Source organism: Colius striatus, chromosome Z, assembly GCF_028858725.1.
Source record: "Colius striatus isolate bColStr4 chromosome Z, bColStr4.1.hap1, whole genome shotgun sequence".
NCBI lineage: Eukaryota > Metazoa > Chordata > Aves > Coliiformes > Coliidae > Colius > Colius striatus.
In genome coordinates, this window is record NC_084790.1 from 52,168,121 (window position 1) to 52,189,936 (window position 21,816).

General features: G+C 40.3%; 1 protein-coding gene across 2 annotated transcripts in view; it reads left to right on the forward strand.

Annotated features, from left to right (window-relative positions):
- Positions 1-21,816, forward strand: part of DOCK8 (dedicator of cytokinesis 8) — an 87,774-nt gene that overhangs the window by 60,430 nt on the left and 5,528 nt on the right. For both annotated transcript variants that reach the window (XM_062017786.1, XM_062017785.1), the window contains 15 exons: positions 722-864; positions 1,303-1,485; positions 2,016-2,151; positions 2,725-2,812; positions 5,442-5,538; positions 6,798-6,932; positions 11,462-11,614; positions 12,828-12,986; positions 13,758-13,858; positions 14,300-14,492; positions 18,240-18,383; positions 19,231-19,362; positions 20,132-20,266; positions 20,760-20,849; positions 21,251-21,487. In XM_062017786.1, coding sequence (XP_061873770.1) covers positions 722-864; positions 1,303-1,485; positions 2,016-2,151; positions 2,725-2,812; positions 5,442-5,538; positions 6,798-6,932; positions 11,462-11,614; positions 12,828-12,986; positions 13,758-13,858; positions 14,300-14,492; positions 18,240-18,383; positions 19,231-19,362; positions 20,132-20,266; positions 20,760-20,849; positions 21,251-21,487 — 2,126 coding nt within the window. The remainder of the gene's footprint in view (positions 1-721; positions 865-1,302; positions 1,486-2,015; positions 2,152-2,724; positions 2,813-5,441; positions 5,539-6,797; positions 6,933-11,461; positions 11,615-12,827; positions 12,987-13,757; positions 13,859-14,299; positions 14,493-18,239; positions 18,384-19,230; positions 19,363-20,131; positions 20,267-20,759; positions 20,850-21,250; positions 21,488-21,816) is intronic.

Here is a 21,816-nt window from a genome sequence, read left to right on the forward strand (position 1 = left end):
CCTTATACCACAAATAAAAAGAAGACATTATGAGGAAGCCCAAGTGTATCATGTATGGATAGGTTTTAGAATGTCTTTCTTTCTATCTGTTAAGAAAGGCCATTGACCTCATTTTGAACACACCAGGACTGGCTGGTCACTCACGTCTCTGAAAAATGTGACTTGGAAAACACAGAATGGACACTCAAAATCAGAGATTTTTACAAAACTTAGGTAGAAACAACTTTATTGGGAATAGAAGCAGCTAGCTTCCCGAAATTAAACTTCTTCTTTAGCCAGCAAGCAATACTGTCTCTGTCAACTGTTTGCAGACCTACATACTTTGTTGAATATCACCAAACTCATGTGTGGTTTTTGTGCTGATCCTCTTTCCCAAAGGAACTGGATATCCCAAGTTTTACGAAACACTGGTTTAGCTGCGAACTTCAAAGGCAATCTTATGTTTGCTGATGTCATTGCTTATAATTTAGCTTCTCTGAACCCATGATGCTTATTGGACACCTCTCCTTTCCCTGTGTTCATTTGAACAATTTGTCAGCCTTTGCAATCTGTGTTGCTCTGTGTGCACCTCTTCCAGCGCTTGGTACATCGGACAGGCTAACCATCTTTGAGCTGAAGGTGCCAGTTGTTTGGCTAGGTCGCACACCAATGGAAGACTGTGATATATGAGTGGCAACAACTGGATTGCTTCTGAAATTCCAATGGGATATTTCTAATCTAGTTTCAGATGCCCGCAGTGGAAAGGGACGCACAGGAAACCCAGAAGAGCAAGAGTCTGCAGGTGCAATCAATCAAAATGTAGCCCTTGCCATTGCAGGGAATCAGTTCAACCTCAGGAGCTCTGGAATATCCTTGGTGTCCCTGGTATGTCCAGTTCTCTGATAGGCACCTTTTTTGTTTGTTTTTCTCTTTCTCTGTTCTCTCCTGTTGTCCTGTCTTGCCACTAATAACCACAGTCATGAGGAACTATGTTTCCTGTAGCCCATACCGTGAGAATACCTTGTATTCCTCATATTGTTTCCTTCTTTTCTAGTCATTTAGTTACTCCTTTACCATAAGTAGTTTCACTTTTTCTCCCACATGCCTATTTCCATTTCCACACCCAACCTAGTCTCTTTTCCAGATCAGCAAGTTCCGCTATGACTCCCCAACTGCCTTGCAGTCTAACCTGGAAGAGCTTAAACTTACTGAAGTGCAGTGCTGGATTTAATTTCACTGATATTAAATTGTAATGTTACTTCATCAGAATGACCTTCCTCTTCTTTTCTTCTTTCAACTGATATTTAGTTTATGTGCTCCTAGCCCTACAGACAGAGTGCTACATTAGGTCCTGATACTACTCGCAACCTTTTGATCTGTTTCCTCTGGATCATGAAAAATGCTGATCAGAATCTAATACAGAAATGGATTGCAGACCTTCCATCCATGCAGTTGAACAGGATTTTAGACCTCCTCTTCATTTGTGTCTCATGCTTTGAATACAAGGTAGGTGAAACATGATGTGATTATGTTGTCTTGTTTTAGTTTAATTTTTTTTCCCTTTACCTGCTGGCTGTCCAGGGGAAGTTTGTTATTGACAATTCTTAAAACAATTTTTATCTAATCTATCCTACAAGTAGAAAAACTAATTCATATAAAATAACTGATGCCTTCAAGCAAAATGCTTGAAGCAAATGCTTCCAAAGTCTTTGAGGAAGTCCTATGAAGTTGTCTTAAGTCGGTTTACTGTTTTCTTTTTCCTAAGGATTTGAAGTGTGAAATGGATCAAATAACCTTTTCTCTGAACTTGAAGTTCTCTCTCAGTAGCACTGAGCTACATATTTGTGTTTATTAGCAGTACATATACTACCTCTTCCCGTATCTGCGACATTTAATTAGCCTTTGTTAGTCAGTCATCTTCATTGCTTTCTGCCATTTCTACAGATCTCTCTTCTTGTGCCTGATTCTGAAGATGTAGTTTGGACTCATGTCCAAAGATGGGGCGTTGGTGTTGATTGCTTTGACTTTACTTTCAGGGCAAACAAAGCTCAGATAAAGTTAGCACCCAAGCACTCCAGAAGTCAAGAGATGTTAAGGCCCGATTAGAAGAGGCTTTACTGAGAGGTGAAGGAGCCAGAGGAGAAATGATGAAGCGCTGCAGAATACCAGCTGGTACTTTATACCCCTCTCCCCCATGTCTTTTAAGGAGATCTCAAGAGTTTGTAAACATAAACAAGTTTGTTGAGTTTTATTCACACTCCCTATTTTTACCCTTATATTTTTCACTGACAGTCCTTTCTCTTGCAGACTTTTGTTGGTTTTGCTATGGATAAAAATATCATTACCTTTCAACTGTCCAAGGTGTAGCTAGGACTGAGATTTTCTCATGTGAACAATATGAGGCCAACTAAGAAATTTTAAGACATTCTGAAAAATTGTGTTAGTGTCTAATCAAGAGCCAAGAAATGGTGTCAAAACTACCAGTTAGAACAAATTATTGGTAGCAAAAAAGGTTGTTTCATTTGATAAATAGCATAATTTTTGTTTTCATCTTTGAAGACATTAGGAAGACAAATGTTCTAAAATCCTAAATTTAAAAAAAATATGCAGTTCCTGAGGCTGCAAAATTGAATGGTTTTAGTTATAGTAGACTGCTGAAGACATGTATCTCCTTCTTTCAGTGAGCAATCAGGCTTCAGGTCTCCCTTTTTTCTTTAATCTTTCTGATATATGTTGCACTTTTAGGGAATGACAGATCCATGGGGATAAATGAAAACCTGCGCTGGAGAAAGGAGCAGACTCACTGGCGGCAGGCAAATGAGAGACAGGATAAGTAAGTAATTTAATAAATACAGATTGCTTTTTTTAGAATAAAACTGTTCCATTTTTTTATCTTTTGTTCTTTCTGCTAGGTTGTTTTATTGCAAAGTTAGCAGTTTCAGTCCTTTCTCTCTTCTGCCAAAGAGACAGAAATAGTAAAGGTTTATGTAGCAGAAGTATCCAACTGTTGCTATGACACAACAAAGAGATAACGAATACTTGAATGAGAAGTTTAGTTATCTATGTATTTTTTCTTTCTTATTAGCAGTGTGGTAAACACTACTTATTCATACAGGTTGTATCAAATACTCCACAGAGGACTGGTACATTTCTTTTGGTATTGCTATGTCTCCTCACTGTACACAATACTGTCACATAAATTTTGCCCCATTAAATTGATTGAACTGGATTTGACATGCTGGGTTAAAACTGAGAAGACTTATTAACAGGAGCAAGGGAAGACTATTCTGTAGTGAATATTTTTCTTGTTGTGGGTTTTAAGTTATGATATCTCGATACATTTCACCTTATCAGCTCTATATGGTAGCAGGCAAGTCACTGTCTAGTTTATGTGAAACACTGGTTTGGGGAATGATTTGTATTACTAACAGCACTTTGACACAGTTTGTGATAAGTTTCTATAAGCATGGAACTTGTTACTTTTCCTTAAAGGAGATGTGTCGTTTTTCCACAGATACTTGCTTGAATTTTGACTATCTAAACAGTCCCCTCTGTGTCACATATAGGCAATGGCCTCTCATCAGTCCAGCTGCTTTGAGCTCCTGTGATGTCCTTTAACATGTGTGGTTTTGAACTGAGAACATTGTCTTGTGCTATGTGTCAAATCTGTTGTTGTAGCCTCACACTCATGCATAATTATCACATACATTTTTGAACACAAGACTGTTAATTTAGAATTTATAAAAATTTTTAAAGCAGAATCCTTCCATCTTCTGTACCAGGCTGGAAGAGGTGCATATCCTGTGTGCATATTCTTATTTTGGCCTGAAAGCAGCTTGCTCTCGCCCAGACAGTTTTGTAGAAACTGGACTAAAACAGGCCTCAAGCAGCAGCCCTACAGTATCTCTTTACAAGTAGTTCAGTTAGACCACTCAAAATAGAACTTTGGGTTACACAAGTAAAACTCTACATTCTGTCCAGGCCTTTGTGTTTTAGCCAGTGTTTATCCGTATGGTATGTGAGGTCTTTGCTCTCATCTTTTTTGCATCTCTTTAGTGTCTCTGTCTCATAAGTAAGATGTTTCCTGGTAGTACGTGGCACAGCATGTTTGCACACATGTTGCCACTTGGCCTTGCTCAGACTGCTTCCCTTTCAATCTAGAATCCTTTTGGATTGTTGTTGCAGTTACAACCTGTGTGTGGTACCAGAGAGGATCCAGTCAGCAATGTTAATGTGCAAGGCCAAGTGGTTGCTGGAAACAGTTCAAACACCTATGCTGTTTGCTTAATTTGTTCAGTTCTTACTCATATTTAGTGATCCTTCGCTTGATTATAGCACCAGCTTTTTGGCAGGCCCTTCTGTTGCTTTGAGTTACTGTAATTAATAATCATATGACTGCCCTGACTTCCTTTCCTAGACCTCCCCAGAATTACCTGGTTGTGCCCAATAGTACGACTCTTTACTTCTCTAGTTTTCTTTTTTGGACAAGACTTCACTGAGCAGAAAAGCTGAGCAAACGTAGCAAAAAAGCCACAGATTTTGAAGTCACTTAGAAGTGTGATTGTAAGGGTGTTGCATCAGCCACACCTTAGGAATTTTGTCCCAAGTCAGAGCAGCTCTAATCTCAAGCTCTAGAGAAGAGATTCTGTCCATGCAACAGCACTTTTTTTTCTTTGTTTCTGAACAGTTTATGAAAAGAACAGACCCATCTTTTTGTGTTTCTGGCATAGAAAGGATGTCAGAAAATACACTTTTGTTAGGAGCTGTACCTATGCTTACAGCATTCAGCTGCAGAGGAGCTGTGTTCCAGATCTCATCCTTGAGTTCCAGCTAAGAGGGTACCATGTGTTATACTACCACGACCTTCTCTCTTCTGTAAATGTTTCGATCCGCTCTTAAATGGTCTGGGGCCCTGTTGTATTGACCCTGCAGCTGTCAGGCTTGCTGTCTAATGCTGTCAACAGTTTCAAGAATCAACATTTTAAATTGCACACATGAAACAGTGCTGCCATGGCATTGAAGCAATTTCCCATTTGCCCAAGACTACTGTTTTTTCTCTTTTTTTCTTTTTTTATTTTTTTACTGTCAATGTTAGATCAATTGCCTTTTATTCTGTTGTGGATTTTTGTGTCAATGCATTCAGAAATTACTGCATAGCTTATTGAACAATTGGACGTGATATTGAGAGCAGAGTAGCTATTACACAGGTTGCCATTAAGGAAGCAGAAGCATGTGCTTGAAGTGTCCAAAGGCCTAGTTTTCAGGTGTACCCTTTGGAACTCCTATGGTATCATCTTTCTTCATTTGACTCTGTAGTTCTTAAGAAACACCTCTGAAGAGTATGTTCATTCCTACAGGATTGTTGAGAATGGTATCATTTGTGTTTTGGCCTTATTTAAAGAGCAGGCCATCTAACTCTTGGAGTGCTCTGTGCATGCTTTAATTAGAACTCACTTTTGCAGGACAAAAGCTGAGCTAGACCAAGAAGCTCTGATCAGTGGAAACCTGGCGACTGAAGCTAACCTGATCATTCTCGATATGCAGGAGAACATCATCCAGGTGGGGAACAGCAAAGCTGGCTTGGTATCAATGACTTCTCCCTCAGAAGTCAGTGGAAGCAAGATTAATATGTCCTTTTGTTTGTTAGGCAGTGGAAGATGTTTTAATTAGAGCTCTTCTGTAAACTTGTATAATCTTGAGGAGCAAAAAAAGAAAAAGAAAGGGAAAAACAAGAAGAAAAATGAATCCAGAGATGAAACTGCTGCCTAGCTTGCACTGTTGCCACAAGCCACTTTTCCTGTAGGGCATTGCACTATGGTGTATGGAATGGAGTTCTGCCCCCTTGTCTTCAGCAGATATTGCTGAAAGCCATTTCTATTTACTATGATCTTGGAGTTTGAAAAAGATGGGGAAGATAAACCTTAATTTATGCTAGGAATGTATCTGAAGATATTAGTAATTTGGAACTTGATTGTTGGGTGGCCTTTGGTCATACCTGCATGTATGATCCTGTGAGACAAGAGGATTTAACCTTTACTCCCACAAAGTGCTCAGTGCAGGGATTTATCTTCCACCTGCCTGGAGTCTTGCTGAAAAGATATATTCCCCCCTAGAGCAATGTAATGTGCAGAATTGACTTAACTTCTAGAAGTAAGATGTAGTAAAATTTCACAAGTCTTTCGACAACAGTGGAACTATGATAGTTTATTCTGCTTAGACATCATTGTCACTGCAAACTAAGTATGGGAATACTGTTGTTGAAGCAACATACCTATTCAAAGATAGCAAGGAGGAAACTTTGTTCTTGAAAACTCAGTGATAGAAATGCATTTAGTGACTAAGTTCTTGTTATACTGGGAGTGATTTTTTTTAATTACACCACTCATAGCACCTAATGTCCCCACTATTTTGGTTTTGCATTTGATTAAAGCATACCAGTGTGCCTATTTAGCATATATGTCCAGTAACTGACAGCATAAAGAAACAAGGGGAAGGATGGTGTTTGCCCACCTTTCACAAGGTACACAAAAGGTGGACAGAGCTTGAAGAGTCACTGCAGAGGCTGGCTGAACTTAAAAATGCATTAGGGGATCTGTGGATATTGATAAATGTTTGCAATAGTCTCCCCTCTGTCTTCCCAATCATTACAACAGTGTTATATGAAGGTCCTCTGAAGCAAATGTTAATAAATTAAAACAGCAATCTCTAAATTCCCGGATGTGTCTTATGGACAGGAGAGCAAAGCTTCATTTACTACATACCAATTCATTGCTGAATTATCTCATGCAGTTATTGTTGGTTTTCTCCTCCATATTTAGGCAAGCTTTGCAGCAGAGTGCAGAGACAATCTTTTAGGAGGAGTTTTGAAGGTCCTGGTAAATTCTCTTGGCTGTGATCAGAGCACCACTTACCTGACTCATTGTTTTGCTACACTCAGAGCGCTCATTGCTAAGGTATGCTCTTGACATACTTCTATTTTTTTGCTTCCAAACAAGTTATTAGAGCAACATTTCTAGAGCAGAACTATGTCAATTAATTTACCACTTTTACTTTGTCATTTGCTAAATATGTTTTGCATATGTAAATACAAATGCCTGTCTATAAGAATGTTAAGAGTCTTCTACAGCTGTTTCATTTGCAAGGTCATTTAATTGGCCACACAAAGTAGAATCACTGAATCTGAATAATCTTGTGGGTTCAGAAGTCTACTAATCTACTTTTATTAGATTTACTAATAAAAAGGTAAACAATTTCACCCATTACGTTTCAAATACGTTCTGATTTTGATTAGGAATCTTAATACCTGGGATTCCACAGATTCCATGAAGTAAAATTTAAATTATATCATTGTCATGGTTTGACATGACAGCCTTTTCTGGTAAGGGGGAAGGGGCTGCAAAGATGGCTCCTGTAAGAAGTTGCTCACAACTCTCCCCAGCTCTGAGCCAGACCCACTTCTGGGGCTGAGCCAATTAGACGCCTCCACGATCACTTTTTAAGAAGAAGCCGGAAGGGGAGGTGTCTTCCTCCATCTTCTTTTCTTTCTTCTGCCCCTTCTTCTCTTCTTCTGGCTGGTGGTGGTGCAAGGAGTAGGAACGGTGAGAGAAACAACCATGCGGACTCCAAGGTCAGTGATGAAAGGGAGGAGGTGTACTGTAGCAGAGACTCCCCTGCATTCTATGGAGAGACCTGGTGAAGCTGAGATTTATTTTCATTTCTTTAAAGACCCCGCATCAGCGGTACAGACTCATTTTGATAATGAGCCCGCATCAGGGGCAGAAACTCATTTTGCTAAAGCTGACCCCGGACCAGGGGCAGCGATTCACTTCATTAAAGGCCCCGAGCCAGGGACAGTGATTTTGGCCGGAGGAGGCCTTGTCCCGAAGGAGGAGCCCTTTATCACTATGGCCGGAGGAGGCCTTGTCCCGAGAGAGGGACCTTACAACTGCAGAAACTGCAACCGCGGTGAAGAATCCACGTCAGAGATATTCACCAAGGACTGTGTCCCGTGTGAGGGAACCTGTATCGGCAGAAGCCACAGCTGCTGGGAACAACCCACACCAGAGAAGTTTGTTAAGGACTGTGTTCCGGGGGAGGAACCCCGTGTTGGAGCAGGGGAAGAATGCCAGGAGTCATCCTCATCTGAGAAGACAGAAGTGGCAAAGCCCATCTGTGAGAGACTGACCACATCCCCCATTCCCTGCCCCCCTGAGCTGTTGCGGGGGGAGGAGGTAGAGATATCGGGAGCAGTGAGCTGGGCCCGGGAAGAAAGGAGGGATGGGGGAGGGAGATCTTAAAGTGCTGGTTGTAATTTTCTCATCATCCTACTCCCTTTTTGCTTTTATTCTGTTCTGTTTCTTGTAGAATAAACTTTCCTACTTTCCTCTCTAAGTCGAGTACTGGAGTCTGTTTTGCCCAGAACCATAATTGGCAGTGAGCCCTCCCTGCCCTTGTCTCAATCCACAACAATCTTGCTTATCTTTTTACTCCCATTTCACTGGGTCCTCCGCCATCTTAACGAGGGTGGGGGTGAATGGGGGCATCGAGCGAGAAACTGTCGTGGTGCTGTTGTGCTAGCTGGGCCAAACCACGACATTATTGGCGCCCAACGTGGGGCCCCGAGTCTGTGGGACTTGGAGCATTACAGATTAAATTTGAGACAAGGATACTAATTGGGAGTGGTAACGGGCAAAACATGAACTGTACTGCTGACTATTGAGGTTTTAAGTGGTTCTACCTTTGGTGAAGGGACGAGGGGTGGATTTTTAACACCTCCTTAAAAAGCAATTCGTGAAGGCGAGGGGTGGAATGTCATGGTTTGACATGACAGCCTTTTCTGGTAAGGGGGAAGGGGCTGCAAAGATGGCTCCTGTAAGAAGTTGCTCACAACTCTCCCCAGCTCTGAGCCAGACCCACTTCTGGGGCTGAGCCAATTAGACGCCTCCACGATCACTTTTTAAGAAGAAGCCGGAAGGGGAGGTGTCTTCCTCCATCTTCTTTTCTTTCTTCTGCCCCTTCTTCTCTTCTTCTGGCTGGTGGTGGTGCAAGGAGTAGGAACGGTGAGAGAAACAACCATGCGGACTCCAAGGTCAGTGATGAAAGGGAGGAGGTGTACTGTAGCAGAGACCCCCCTGCATTCTATGGAGAGACCTGGTGAAGCTGAGATTTATTTTCATTTCTTTAAAGACCCCGCATCAGCGGTACAGACTCATTTTGATAATGAGCCCGCATCAGGGGCAGAAACTCATTTTGCTAAAGCTGACCCCGGACCAGGGGCAGCGATTCACTTCATTAAAGGCCCCGAGCCAGGGACAGTGATTTTGGCCGGAGGAGGCCTTGTCCCGAAGGAGGAGCCCTTTATCACTATGGCCGGAGGAGGCCTTGTCCCGAGAGAGGGACCTTACAACTGCAGAAACTGCAACCGCGGTGAAGAATCCACGTCAGAGATATTCACCAAGGACTGTGTCCCGTGTGAGGGAACCTGTATCGGCAGAAGCCACAGCTGCTGGGAACAACCCACACCAGAGAAGTTTGTTAAGGACTGTGTTCCGGGGGAGGAACCCCGTGTTGGAGCAGGGGAAGAATGCCAGGAGTCATCCTCATCTGAGAAGACAGAAGCGGCAAAGCCCATCTGTGAGAGACTGACCACATCCCCCATTCCCTGCCCCCCTGAGCTGTTGCGGGGGGAGGAGGTAGAGATATCGGGAGCAGTGAGCTGGGCCCGGGAAGAAAGGAGGGATGGGGGAGGGAGATCTTAAAGTGCTGGTTGTAATTTTCTCATCATCCTACTCCCTTTTTGCTTTTATTCTGTTCTGTTTCTTGTAGAATAAACTTTCCTACTTTCCTCTCTAAGTCGAGTACTGGAGTCTGTTTTGCCCAGAACCATAATTGGCAGTGAGCCCTCCCTGCCCTTGTCTCAATCCACAACAATCTTGCTTATCTTTTTACTCCCATTTCACTGGGTCCTCCGCCATCTTAACGAGGGTGGGGGTGAATGGGGGCATCGAGCGAGAAACTGTCGTGGTGCTGTTGTGCTAGCTGGGCCAAACCACGACAATCATCAGGACTAATATCCAACCAGATGAGCTGCAGAGAAAACAAAGCTAATTCATCAGAGATCAGGAGAGTCATTCTAGGTTTCTAAGATAGGTTCCAAAATTCTGTGTAGATTCTAAGATGACAGATTTCATCCTCATTCTACATGAAAAGTAAGCCAAATCCTAATCTCTCATTTCTGTATCAAAAATTAAAGAAAATATATGACAGAATTTGACCCAACATTTCATAATGTGGGTAATAATGGGTTAGGTGTTTCATGAGGACTCTCTAAAACCTGTTTGATTTGTTCTCCTACAGAGAAAAGCAGTTCCACAAAGGGAAAAATCTCTGATCTTTTTTGTTCACGTAAACCACTTTAGAATGCAAATAACAAACAGGATACTCTTGTCCATTTAATGCCTGTCTGCTGTTAAATGCAGATCAGCTGACAAAGCCTAATTATAGGGTAGATATCTGAGCAGTTATGAAACTCATAATTATGTTTTCATTGTACTTAATCTTTGAAAGCTAAATTCCAATTACAGTAATGAATTTTGTGAAGCAATTGTGATTCTCATTGAAATAGGTCTGCTAGTTAGGCTGACTCAGTTCTGTATTTTATGAAGCAATCATTCCAATTATTTCTATTACATTGTAGGTATATAGATGCTATTTTACAAATAAGAAGAATAGAAGCCTCTGCCAGCAAGCTTGTAATATAAATAAGACATTAAACAGTGAGATAATAGAGTTAAGAACTACTGAAAACTGGGAGATGGACCTGCAAATGAGAAATAATATCCTGAGTTCTGCTCACACACCTTTATCAGTCTGATATTTGTGTATAGGGTTCTCGTGCATCTGTGCTGTCTATGGTGAGGGTTTCTTAGGATAGATACCCAATCTTCTGGGTTAATTGTCTGCTATGTGCATTGTGGAGGGTCTTTACATTATAAAGGAGAGTCTGACATGAAAGCTGGGTGATGGAGGTTTTGTGGCACACCATAGAACACTGGAGTGCTGGAGAAGGGTAGAGCAGTGATGCAAAACTCCTTATGCTTAAGCAACTGTTTGCATATGTCATCAACCATTATATATTCTGAAAATAGCAACTCTTTGTGTTTCTAAGAATTTTGCAACATTTGGTATTTTTAAAATCTCCTGGAGCCCTGGGACTTTGAGAATTTCTTTTATTCTGTATCTTTTTGCTACTCTTTTTCAAAACACAAAGACTGTTTTCAAACTCTTCTTCTCTGTAGAAAGAAGATAAAAATGGAACCTGTAGCGTTGCAGTAAGCAGAAGTCAAAAAAAAAAGATATAAAATGTAGGGTTTTGCAAACCTTAGTCTTTGTCTGAGTCATGTGTTTTTTGTACACTGAGCTAATGATGTTTAAATGGCCAGAAACAAGAGTGTTTAATGTTTTCTTCTTTTCTCTCCCTTAGTTTGGAGATTTTCTGTTTGAAGAGGAGGTTGAACAGTGTGCTGACCTGTGTCAAAGAGTTCTCCACCACTGCAGCAGCAGTATAGATATCACACGGTCTCAAGCCTGTGCCACTCTTTATCTCCTCATGAGATACAGCTTCAGCTCTACCAGTGTAAGATTTTGAGAACAGCAGTATGTTTTGTGCCAGGTTTTTTTGTGATAAATTGAATCTGAATCCCAGAATCGCAGAATCTTAAGAATTGGAAGAGACATCAGGAGATCATCTAGTCCAACCTCCCCCGCCACAGCAGGACCACCTAGAGTAGGCCACACAGGAACTTGTCCAGGCAGGTTTGGAAGACGTCGTGATAGCAAAAGGAACATGTTTGCATATAAATAGTTGTATGTTGTACTGTTTCACACATTTGAGCCAGAAGAAGTGCCAGAAGTGTAGGGAGAAAGTAGTTTTAATTATCATTCATTGTTTTGTTCAGGAAAATATTACATTTTCTGCAACATATATACATGCATCTTGTAATGGAACAGCATTAGGCCTCTGACAGCAGGGACTATATATATTGCATATTGCATGTATACATCTTGTGTAAGTAATACTCTTAACTTTGTCACAGCTTGGGCTTTTTGTTTCACTTCAGTGTCAGAACTACTGAAACTTATACTACTTCTATTCTAATGCAGTTGCATCCTCAGTGAACTACTGCATGCTAGCTTTAATGGGATGGCCCTTTGGTCTTTAGGACTAGGTTCTGATTCTTACCACACTTAAAGAACACAATACCTTTGTTATGCATGCAGGTTCACAGTGTCCTAACATAAAAGGACATGCATTAGCATTTTGCGAAGCATCTGATCTTCATTTTCTTCCCTAGTTGTTGCTTGAAAAGCCTTGAATGTGTAAAAAGATTTGGCTTTGCAGGAGCAAATTCTGCCTCTCAGACACCATGATCAGGAAAGTGTAGTGCATCACTAGGTAAAACCTTCAGAGGCCTTTTGCCTCCTAACTTGTTTCCAAAACATTTTCTCAGTCCTCCTTCCTCTCCTTCTGCTCTGGGTGGCCTGATCTACACACCAGCTGGCCTATGCTTCTGACTTCTCCTTGTCTCAAGCAAGCATATATATTCCAAGGAACCTTCTTGCCCCAAAGTAGAGACATGTCAGAATTAGGGAACTTTGGCTACACCAGGTAAAAGACGACTGGCTTTGATGCATCAGAGGCCACTTGTGTTAGCAGTGATTTTAACATATTCCCTGTGGGTGGTAGAAAGCAGAATTGGTTTATAAAGTAGACACAGAGATATGTGAACTGATAGGCATGATGCAGCACAGACATTGTTCTTTCATGTTTCTGTTCTTCTTTCTGAAAGAATTTTGCAAGAGTGAAGATGCAGGTGACCATGTCGCTGGCGTCTCTGGTTGGAAAATCACCTGAGTTTAATGAGGGGTTCCTTCGGCGTTCTTTGCGAACCATCCTTGCCTATGCAGAGGAAGACGTGGATATGCAGGCAACTCCATTTCCTGTTCAGGTCAAATCTTATATGACACCTGTGGCTTTTAGCAGGAGCTTTCACATAGGAAGAGGCTAGGAGCAAGTACTAGATCTCGCTCTTTTGAAGCAGTGGAAGTAAGGGTGCAGACATTATTGCCTAAGTTTATTTCCAACACAACAGTAAGTGGGGGAGAAACAGAAGACATCATTCAACAAAACAAACTCTTAAGATGATTTATGTACAACTAGATTTATGTACAACTTTCTTCTACACCCCATCAGGAACTGTAATGTGTATGAGATTCCCAAGATGGACTTTGGTTTATGTTTTTGGACAAGTAGCATCATGGAAACTTCTCTCACCTTGTCAGTTCATAAGGCAGCAGCAGCAATAACAAAAAACATTTCAGATAACTGTCAGTTGCTTTGCTAAAATTCTTATGATAACTCAACTTGTGTTGAAGACTTACAAAAACATCTGCTTTGTTATCAGATTGTAGATCGACTAAATCTGACCTCCATTACCATTGGGGTTTGAGGGGTTTTTTTCTCCTTCAGAAACAGATCAAAGGATTCCAGCTCATTTTGATTAATTAAAATGTGTGTATAAGATTTGCTATGCCAGCAGTATTTGCTACATTCAGTAAAGTTGAAAAGAAACATATCTTGTAGCAATTCAGCATCCTGACATTTCCTTGGGTGGGAGAGACTAAAAGAAAGAAGCATAATCTGGTGCAGACATTGTTATTTTTCTAGAAGGGAAAAAATAAACACCTGAGGAATGCTGTTGATCTTTGTATCTCTGCAGGTAGAGGAGCTTCTCTGTAATCTGAACAGCATCCTGTCAGATACAGTGAAAATGAGGGAATTTCAGGAAGATCCAGAGATGCTCATGGATCTCATGTACAGGTAAATTTCTTTAGAATTGCTGCTGAGGAGATTCTGCAGTGAAGAACTGTACGTTTTAGGGATGAGCTGTGCACAAACCCTCTAGCTGTTCTGTAGGTGTACATTCCTGCTTTTGTCCAGCTGATCTGTCATAAGAGGCCCAGGCTGTGGGAGTGCGCCCGTTACAGTGAACCCACTGAGAGGTGGGCACAGACATGGGCAAGGATGGGAGTCACGGACTGATGAATGCTGAAGAGTATCAGGTTCAGCAGTTTTACTCTCCTCATAGCCTCTGTGTGTCCTGCCTACCCCTGCCTAAACTTTTCTTTTACTCTGTGCTTAGTGAATCATACAAAGTATAGAGATGCCTCCTTTCATTCAAGCCAGGTGCAGAATTATAAAGGTTCTTCGTGTTATTTGAGAAGTGATCACTCACACCTCCTTTTTGCCCTGTATTATTAGAATTGCCAAAGGATACCAGACATCACCCGACCTGAGGCTGACATGGCTTCAGAACATGGCAGAGAAGCACACCAAGAGGAAGTGCTACACAGAAGCAGCCATGTGTCTGATCCATGCTGCAGCACTAGTGGCAGAGTACCTCAGCATGCTTGAAGATCGAAACTATCTCCCAGTGGGGAGTGTCAGCTTTCAGGTAAGATAAGCCTACCAAGCTCTGACAGCATAAAGCTAAGATTGCCTAGTCTGGTGTGTGTATTGTTTCTTGTGTCAAGCAAAGCAGAAGTGCATATATGGGAAGGAAAAGTTACGAGGGCAGAGTATCCATCACCACTCTTGATAGGTTGTTTCAATGACTTACCCTTACTGATGAAAACTAGTACTTCAGTATCTGTCTCTGACTTCTGTTTCCAGCAATTGGGTAGTGTAATCTCTTTTTTGCTAAGTAGAACCCCTCCATTATCACATCTCATTTCCCAGGGCTGTTACTTATCAGCTGTCACAGATGTATCTTTCAGTCTTCTTTCTCATAATCGAGGTAATTGAAGCTGCTTCATTTTTTTAGTCTGTTCTCCAATTTTTGACTGTCCTCCAGCTACTAACCAACACTCTTTTGACTAACAAATGACACCATCATTGTAGACTACATGCATTCACATCAAAGTCAAGTAAAAATGTCCCATAAATTCTTTAGACCTGGAAAGTGTCTCTCAGATTATCCCTCCAAAGATTCTGATGGTTCTTTTGGTGTTGTTGAGCTCTTTACTCAGTAATACATTGATCTTTTTGGAAGAGTTTTCTCAGGTTTTCATGCTTCTTTTCTACATCATGTAGATAAAACTGTAAGTGTTGTCAGATGTTTTGAAATGCATATATTGGCACATGATTTATCAGATTATACAGTTTTGGTCAATCTTACCTCAACAGACTTCATGTGCAAATTCAATGATTTTACTGCTTTTATTTTTGCACATCATTAAAAATAGAAATGTCTAAACCCTTAAAATATTCCTATGTGTTGATGATTCCTTCTTTGTCACTGTTCTCTAAGACCAATGAGTACCATTGTTTATTCACAGAGTGTTTGCTGCAATGATTATGAGTCATTCCAACTAATTAGTGGAAATGTTTTGCAGAATCAACTCAGGTGTTATGTAGACATCTACTGTTTGGACATTATGGCCTTTATGACATGGTAATCTCTTTGAAAGTTTCAGGTTTCTATAGTCTGGTTTTGATGTAGATGAATTAACAACACCTTATTTCTGCTCATCTTGTTTACTTTTCAGAAAAAATCTGGTCCTCAAAGCATATTTCCTCCTCTGGAACTTCCCCAGTTTTCTGAAAAATAGAGCAACTCAGTATTCACTGCTTTTGCTTAGCTCTTTTAAACTGATGAGGAGTACATTTTATGGTCCAGGTGCTTTTGAGCTGGCTAGCGCTAGTAGTAGTTGCAAGACTCATCATCCCTTGCTATAACCAAACCACCTGAGGCTTTTTTACTTTTAGAATAGTAAATGACCCATTAGCGATCAGGCGATGGACCAGTGTTATTCTTAAATTCTTAAGATAGCTATATATAGTCTTTTTGCTGGCTAAACTGCTGGCCATGGGTTTATGCTTCTGCCATTTTGCAACCCTCATTAGTTTTGAATACTATTTCACTTCCAACTTCCATTCCTTTCTTCTATTTTCTTCTTTTCTCCTTACTTGTTACATACTGTTATTTACATACATTTAGATATAGGTGAAATATGCATTCCCTTCCCAATGTCCTACTGCTCCCAACCTGCCTTGCATGTTTGGAATCTCACACACTTGACTCTAATGCAGTTCCTCCTTCCATTGCTCCCAGATTAGGTGACTGGCCACGAATGAGTATGTTTACAGTTGCTTTATGGAACTGAAGTCTATTCTATAAGGCACTAGGCAAGCAAAAGCTCAGAAGTTTAAAAGCAACAGATCAACCTCTCTCATCAAAATGCTTGTATAAATAGATGTTTGCCAAAGGAATGGTTGCATCATAGGAGAGAGGTAATGAAATACCATAATGACCAGAAACCAAATTACACAACTCTTTATCTGACAGCATAATTTGGATTTTCAGTTTGGTCAATAACAATAATTAACTATAATAACACTTTACATTTTTACAAAGCCTTTCAAGAGAGGAGCTCCCATTCTTTACAAACAAGTTTCTGTTTTGGAGCACAAACTTGTTCAGATGGCCTTGTTAAGAGAGAGACACACTAGTCATACTATCTCAGCTTTATCTGGAGTTTCAGGTCTCACTCACTGGCTCTTTTTATGTCCAATTCTTCATTTATCTCAGATATGAAATTAACTAATATAGGTGATATACACGTACTTGTGGAATTGCGAATGATAATACCAGGTTTTAAAAAAGATTATTCTGGATGAGCAGAAGTGTTACCTGATTTTCACAGATGAGTAAAATGAGGTAGAAAAGGATTAAACCAGTTGACTTAGGTCTTCTGCAGTGACTCTGTTAGCATCCAAAAAAAAGATTGTCAGTAGAGTAACATTTTTCTGTATATTATGCCAGGCAAAACTGTATATGTGCAATCAAAACCATTCCTCAAAATCAGAATAAGATCACTTTCAGTGAATTTCCCTTTGAGCTTGATTTGCATTTACACTATCCCCTTTGCAAGTGATAAAGCAGACTTAGAGAGAGTATTAATTGCTTATGGACTGATTTTAAAGCCCTTTTATATTACCAGAGAATAACTTAGACTGTGTGTCTACCTGTGGAGGCATAGATTTAATTAGCCTGGGCTCAGCAGCAACCTAATTCAGCTGTGCTATTTTAGGGGTCTAGGTTGCAGTCATATCTAACATGATGATAATGACTACGAATCACAGTAAAGACCCTTGAGTTTACACAGGTGTTTCTTTTCCTTAGAGTAAATTATGCCTGAAAGGTGCAAAATAATTGCTAATGATAAACATGGTAACTTATTATACATAAGTTTATTACACTTTATTATACAAAAGACAGATAAAATTCTTCAATATGAAAGATAGATCAAAGCAAAAGGTGGGTAAGACATACCCACTTTGCAAAGGATCATGCAAGCACTAGGAGTACACCATGAAGGCTTTGTCCTACTGGAGTGTGTGGACCATAAAACATGTAAACATATGCCTGATGTTATTACAGTTTTAAAGGCAAAGAAGAGATTTTGTGACTTTCTTGGTTAGTTTCGTAAGCAAAACACTCCTCTGGACTCTTTTCCCTTTGCTGAAAAGAAAATAAATAAATACTTTTTTTAAAAAAAAGACGCTAAAGGCCACCTTGTCATTCTGTGAAAACAGTCTTTAATGGCTACTGCCGCAGAAAGGGAAAAACAGAAAATGAGCTGCAGCATGGCTTATATGAATTGCCTTAAGGCATGCACCAGGGAGGCTAATGCTGCTTAAGGTCACTATCTTCAGTGAGACTGTTGGGTAAAAAGTGGCATGAGTGTGCTAAAATGTGCTGCAATTTTCCCTCTGTTTGAAATTCAGATAAATTCATCTATTGTGAATGCTGTCCTGAGCTTTGTGCTCACCCTTCCAGTGGCGTAACTTTCACCTATGGAGAAATAAATATATCCACAAAACCCAAGGGGAAAAGTCCCAGTTGCTAGCGATGTGGAACAACAATTCTGAATCTGAAATCTGATCAGAAATCTGTTTTTTAAATCTGAGATGAGAAAGAAAATTTAGGATTCTTGTAGCAAAACTCCTCATCTGCCATCTGCAGGGATTTATGATGTTACATTCGCTTCTAAATGGAATTTTAACTGTGTTTTCCCCAGCTACACTTGTATAACCTCATTCTTCTTCCTGTCATGTACGTATGTTGAAATAATTTCTGTCTCGATCTTTATGATAAGAATATTGATACATGTATCTGATCTGCTCTGATGTATTTTAGAACATTTCATCCAATGTGCTGGAGGAATCTGCTGTTTCAGATGACGTTTTGTCTCCTGATGAAGATGGTATTTGTTCTGGGAGGTATTTCTCAGAAGGTGGCCTGGTAGGGCTGCTGGAACAAGCAGCAGAGCTCTTCAGCACGGTAAGTGAGGGCCAAAATCAAAAGGAGATGGAGTGGGACTATCAAGGCCAGATCCAAAGCTTATTTTCCTGCACACAGGGTGACAAAGTCTTACTGCTAAACCAGACTCCAAAGATCTGCTCTGCTGCAAACAGCAAGAGACTGAGACAGATCTTAATGGCTAATCCAGCCTGGCCTCAACCAGATTAAAAAAAAAAAAAAACAGGTTAAGCCAGGTTTTTCAGGTAGCTTAGCTTAGCCATATATCCATCAGCCAGCATCAGCAGAAAGTGACTGTCCCAGGTTTGAACCAAGTCTTTTTGTTCATGTTTCCATGGGATAGTACATTTAAGAAAAAGATCTTGTTTAAGCTATAGGTTTTATAAAGCACGTGAGAGTTAGTCCTGTTCTTTTACACAGAACACAGCCATCAGCCTCGTAAGCTACACTTACCACGTAAAGTGTCTTGATTTGAATATTCAAGTCGCTCATCACATTGCTGTAGTGATAAAAAGGATGTATGATTTTAGCATTTCTAAAGACACCATTTGGGTTCCTCTTGTCCAGGTGCAGCTCTGTTTGCCCTGAACCATATATGCTAAACAAATCAATTTCCTTCCGCCTGCTTGTGTTTCTAACTCTTCTAGCCCCTGACACCATGTGTTCTACACAGGAATTTGGGTTTAATAGCCCAAATACCCATTTCCTATTACTAGTTTTTAGAGAGCTAAAACAAGCGACACAGCAATTAAAAGGCAAGTCTCATAAATCTCCTTTTCAGACAGGCCATTAATGGAGATCTAGTTTCTTTTTCAGACTCATTTGTTTTCTTCTTCTTTTCTTTTTATTTTTTTTCCTTCAAAAAAAGGGGGGATTGTATGAAACTGTGAATGAGGTGTACAAAATTGTCATTCCCATACTGGAAGCACATCGAGACTTCAGGAAGCTTACCTTGACACACAACAAGCTACAGAAGGCCTTTGACAGCATTATTAATAAGGTATTCGTGAGACAAGGCACTGCTAGCAAGGCACAATGCTGAGTTATACTGTTTTTCTAAGACTTATGATAATAAAACAGTATGTGTGAAATAGATTCATTAATTTCCTTTTTCTAACAAAAGCTCCATCTGCTTTGACCTAACTACAAAGGATAATCTACAGTGAAAGGAGGTTCTGTCCTCTCTGTAGGAAAAAGCAGAAATGAGTGTAAAAGCAGTTCATAGTTAAGAAAAATAGTTGAACATGTCAAACTTAGAGTAAGGATGTGTGTGATTCCACCAGGCCATATGTAAGAAAAGTAACTTTATTGTCAAGTAGTGTTTTCAGTTATAAAACAGAAGAAATACAAAAGCCTGGCTAAATTCTCAGCACTCATATTACCCCTTTCTCTCCCCTTCTCCAGAAGAATCTTATTGCTAAGTCTAGTCAGTTTCAGGTTCTTTACAGTTTTCATTGCAAAATTTTAATTTTCTAAACATATATGCAATGGAATTCAAAAATAATGTTCTTTTGCAAAGTCATTTCATGATTAGCCTAACTCTAAGTTAGATTTCAGTCAAACATCCTCTTAATTTGTATGCTTTCCTTCATGAATACGTGTTTCAAATCCATCAGTACTGACAGTACGTAGAACTGGCTCTGAAATAGAGAAAGTGTAGAACTTGTCAGTTTTCTTATGCAACACTTGGGGGAAAAAGATGTCCAAATATTGCAACATTGACATAAAATAAAGTAAATGTAAATTTATTCTCTCCTTTTATCAATTAGGGTCAAAAGCGAATGTTTGGAACTTATTTCCGTGTTGGTTTCTATGGATCCAAATTTGGGGACTTGGACGAACAGGAATTTGTTTATAAGGAGCCTGCAATTACCAAACTTCCCGAGATTTCTCATAGATTAGAGGTAAAGAAGAAAAACATTGTATTAATATGATCTCCACTGTTACAGTATACTTCCTAATGAGCCCACACAGTTCTAATTATATTATTGCTGTATAAAAATCAGTAACAAACTGGTTTGCACCATAGATCAGTTCCTTTGTGCATATCCTTTCCATTGTAGCCTTTTTACAGTGTGATGATGCAAGCGACCCTCTTGAGGCTATGTCTCTTAGGGACAGGCCTGTAATATATTGAATTATTTCATTTGAGCATGCCAGGTGCTTGGTTTGGTATCTTTTCAGCTGCAACAGTGCAACTACAATGTTCCTTTCTGATCACTTTACCTTAAGTTCTGTGTTTTTGCGAGCAGCTCACACAGATCTTACCCTGGCCAGCTGTTCACTGTAAAGAGCCTGGAAATTGTCATGGTTACCCCTTTCTCCTAAAGGCATACAGATAATTAGGATTGTTTTAAGGGTTAAAACCACTCCAGGATAATTCTGTTTCCTTTCCAGGGATTTTATGGCAAGTGTTTTGGGGAGGATGCTGTGGAGATGATTAAGGACTCAGCTCCTGTGGACAAAAGAAAGCTGGATCCCAAAAAGGTAGGGAAAGTAGGGAGAGTGTTTTGTCACAGAAGAGAAAGGTAGAGATTCCCTTGAAAATTTATGCTCAAATGTTAAGGCACCAAAACATTTGACTGTATCTCTGTGCCCTTGAGGCCTCTGTGAAAGGCTTTGTTTGGTAGCTTGTCACAGAGTGTGGAAATCAGATGTTCTGATCTCTGGTCCCTGCTCTGGCTCTGATCCCCAGAGTTAAGCTGTGCTCTCCCCAGTGACAAATTCTGTCAGCTCTGGAGAAGAGAAGGAGCCCTGAAGAGTTTGCATCTCTGTGCTCTTCCAGACCATGCCTCGCCACTGTGAAACAAGGGATATTTCACATTTGTCATTCTTTTTACACGTCTTGGGTTGTCAAGCACTGTCATGTCTCTTTCGTCTTTTCTCAGGCATACATACAAATTACTTTTGTGGAGCCATATTTTGATGAGTATGAGATGAAGGACAGGGTAACCTATTTTGATAAGAACTTCAACCTCTGCCGGTTCATGTATACTACACCTTTTACCATGGATGGGCGCCCCCGAGGAGAGCTCAGCGAACAGTACAAGAGGAACACCATCCTAACCACAATGCATGCTTTCCCCTACATCAAAACTAGAATCAATGTCATCCAAAAAGAAGAGGTAATTGGGTTCTGAGGACACGTCTAATTTCTCACAGGCTGAAGGAGTCTCTGGGTGGGAAGATTTTCAAACTCTGTGCTTGGCAGGAAGAAAAAAAAAGGGCAGCAGCCTGAATTTCTCAGACATGCTACTGTCATAAATAGGAATAGCACAAAATGACTGGACAAATGCAAGGTGGGTATTTACTATGGAGAAGAGAGGATAGTGAGTGTATATTATTCTTTTGACCTCCTGGTTGTAATGCTGTGTAGGAGGATGTGTGGAACTCCATTTATGGTGTACCTCAAGCTGATAAGGTGCAATCCAAGAAGTAAATTAGGCTCAGAGGT